General features: G+C 42.8%; 1 protein-coding gene across 1 annotated transcript; it reads left to right on the top strand.

Moving 5' to 3' along the window:
* The first annotated feature begins 255 nt into the window (after positions 1 to 255).
* LOC308619414 (large ribosomal subunit protein eL15-like) lies at positions 256 to 952 on the top strand. Its single transcript, XM_081238171.1, has one exon. The coding sequence runs from the start codon at positions 287 to 289 to the stop codon at positions 899 to 901; it is 615 nt and encodes a 204-aa protein (XP_081094297.1). The 5' UTR covers positions 256 to 286; the 3' UTR covers positions 902 to 952.
* Positions 953 to 3,692: the final 2,740 nt, after the last annotated feature.

The following is a 3,692-nucleotide window of genomic DNA, read 5'->3' on the forward strand; positions in this document are numbered from 1 at the left end:
CTGGATGCACCACAGTTTATTCCTCCATCCTACTGAAGTACATCTTGGTTGCTTCCAGGTTGTTGGCCACTTTTCAGAAAATGATTAACAGCAACTATGCTGAGACTCAGGTGGTTTGGAAAGCTTTTCAAATATTTACGTGAGTTAACTCTTGCCCTCCATCCAATAGGTCATTAAAAAAAATCCTGGTGGTTTCTCATCCTGGCTATACACTAGAGTCACTGGAGGGCTCTTAAAAATACTCTGACGGCTTTTCCGTTTGGCGGCAGCCATCAGGTGAGCCGAGATGGGCGCTTACAAGTACATCCAGGAGCTGTGGAGGAAGAAGCAGTCGGATGTGATGCGCTTTCTGCTCAGGGTGCGCTGCTGGCAGTACCGCCAGCTCTCGGCGCTGCACCGGGCCCCGCGCCCCACCCGGCCCGACAAGGCGCGCAGGCTGGGCTACAAGGCCAAGCAAGGTTATGTGATATATCGGGTTCGCGTGCGCCGCGGCGGCCGCAAACGCCCGGTCCCGAAGGGCGCCACCTACGGCAAGCCCGTCCACCACGGCGTCAACCAGCTCAAGTTTGCCCGGAGCCTTCAGTCTGTTGCCGAGGAGCGAGCAGGACGCCACTGTGGGGCCCTGAGGGTCCTGAATTCTTACTGGGTGGGTGAAGGTTCTACGTACAAGTTTTTTGAGGTTATCCTCATCGATCCCTTCCATAAAGCTATCAGAAGAAACCCTGACACCCAGTGGATCACCAAACCAGTCCACAAGCACAGGGAGATGCGGGGGCTGACGTCTGCAGGCAGGAAGAGCCGCGGCCTCGGCAAGGGCCACAAGTTCCACCACACAATCGGTGGTTCTCGCCGCGCAGCCTGGAGAAGGCGCAATACTCTCCAGCTCCACCGCTACCGCTAATATAAGTAATGTTTGTAAAATTCTTACCTAATAAACAGTTTAGGACATTCACGTCTGCTTAAAAGTGTTTTTTAATCTGTCTGTTAAAACTAATGGTCTGCAGATCGCTTCACTGAATGCACTGTCAAATTCTGAAAGTTAAAGTGCAATAATGTCTGAAGATTTTAAGTGATGGTGTGTCTTGTTTCTAATAAGGGAAATGCCTTTGTTTTTTGCTTTATTAGGCAGTTGATATGTCCGTGTTTAAAATGCTGTCTGGTAACAATAGGTGTAAAATTCTGTAAAAGAGGAGCACAGAAACTAGCCATGTAGATTTGTTGGTGCATGTGATGAAACCTACAGCTTTATTGGGGTGATGCAATGCTCTGCTGGTTTACTCTAAAGTGGCTGTTTTATGGAGTTTGGCAAGGACAAACTTTAAATTGGTTTTCCTTGGAAATGTAAAGGATGTCGTGATCCTTTATCATGATCATAATGCCGAAAAATAAACTTGACTAGGGCCCATGTTTTTAGACTTAATTTGCTATTCCATATATGTAACTGCTGCTGCCAAAAGGCAGAAAGTAAAGGAATGCCACCATTTTTTAAGAGAATTGAATAAACCTGTTGCAAGATGTTTCTCTTACAAATTGAAACAAATCCTGGTTAACGTAAATTAAATTGCCTTGGCCTCGATGGTATCACTGAAGTTCCCATAAAAGGTGGGAGCTCCTGGTTCAATCCCGTGACTCTGATCTGTAGAACACTTAACTTCATGCAGAATAGTCATGGTATTTACACTAGTGTATATTGAAACTGATGGAAATTGAACATTGGGTAAATGAGGGAGTTTTTAACCCTAAGGTTTGTAAGCTAGTGATGCTAGGATTGGGAAATTGGTGTTCATAAGGTCCCTTTCGAGTGTAGGAGGATAGAAGGGGCTTGGATCAAATTCTTAAATGTTTTATTTGTAGTATTAGTTTGTGACCCATTATGAAATCTAAGCCACCTTGGAGAAAATAGGGTTGGTTTTATTTAAAAGTAACATTGCTAAGTCTCATCAGTGTTATCTTGGCTCATCACTTTATCCATTCCCGTAAGGCTACTAAGGAGTCGTGTAGTTGGTGTCAATACAAGTTCAGTTGGTTTCCGATTTTATGTGTGGTCTACAGTTATTTTTCTCATCCCTGCTCAAAGTACCCCCAAGAGCCTCACCATTCCACAAACGTGCCAGGCCACCCACCGGTTGTGGTCGGGCGTACCACCACATTCTGCTTGCATCATGACTTCCCCTAGACTAAGCTGCTTTTTCCCTGGGTGGAGTTGAGTGTGTAGGAAATATGGAAGGGGAGTTGCCCCAGTTCTTTCCAGTTCTTGGTTTGCTATCTTAATAGGTAGTTTAATTTGGAAATCTAATTGCTGGTTTTCTTGCAAACCAATTTTGCTTGTATTTTCTTCAAAGGTCTTTTAAAAGGCCCACTTAAATGATTTCCAGAAAACATGTAGCAGGCTCGCAAAACCTTCTGAGACCCAAATTCCTTCCCACTCAAAAAATCTTAAACCATATTACTTTGTGTGTAGAGGTGGTTCAACTATATATGATAGAATAAACGTCTTATTAAACTAAAAAAAAAAAATACTCTGACGCTGGGGCTTCCCTGGTGGCGCAGTGGTTGAGAGTCCGCCTGCTGATTCAGGGGACACGGGTTTGTGCCCCGGTCCGGGAAGATCCCATGTGCCGCGGAGCGGCAGGGCCCGTGAGCCATAGCCGCTGAGCCTGTGGGTCCAGAGCCTGTGCTCCGCAACGAGAGAGGCCACAGCAGTGAGAGGCCCGCGTACCGCAAAAAAACAAAACAATAACAACAAAAAACTCTGACGCTGGGCTCTATTTCAAGCAATTCTAAATTAATTGTTTGGATTTTTTATGTGCAGCCAGGATTGAAAAATCATCGTTTTATCTTTTCTGTTGGAGCACATTTTGCATAAAACTCATCCTGGTTGGTCCCATGAAGACATAGAAATCAGATTCTTTGATCTGATAAGGCATTGATTAGTAACTCCTGTTCTTAAAACTTTTTTTGTGTTTTCTCTGTTATGACAGAGGACCTCGATTGAATCAAAATTTACTCAAGTGTATGGGAAGATTTTAAACTAATTATGAGGAAAATCTTGCCCTTAGCGGAGGTGCTCTTGAGACTCACATCCACGTGGAAATGAAATGGGCCTTTGTCCAACTGAGAATAAAAACAACACTCATCACTTACTGAAGGGCAACTGTGTAATGAGCATCATATGAAACACTTTTACGTATATTATTTAAAATTCTTTAAAGTTTCAGTTTGAACCCATTATCAGTGTGACAATTTACATGGAAGCCACATAAAGTAAGAGAAAGCTTTTTTTTACCTTGCTATTAAATGTGGAACATTTTTTCCCCTAGGACCAATATATATTTTCTATTTTTAATTTATTTTAAATTTTTTATTGAGACATAACATTATATTAGTTTCAGGTGTACAACAGAATGATTTGATATTTGTATATATTGCAAAATGGTCACCACAGTAAGTCCAGTTAACATCTATCACCACACATAGTTACCAATTATTTTTTTCTCCTGATGAGAACTTACAGTTCTTGACATGAGCATGCGAGGCTGATGTTACCATCACCTCTCTTTTGCAGCTGAGGAGACTGAGGTCCAGAAAGACTAAGGAAGATCACACAAGTTGTAATTTGTAAACTTGGGCTTCAAACCCCTAACAAAAATTCGCATCTCTTGCTCTTTTTATTACATCACACAGCATAAACT

This window comes from Mesoplodon bidens (genome assembly GCF_964165515.1).
Source record: "Mesoplodon bidens genome assembly, chromosome: 6".
NCBI lineage: Eukaryota > Metazoa > Chordata > Mammalia > Artiodactyla > Ziphiidae > Mesoplodon > Mesoplodon bidens.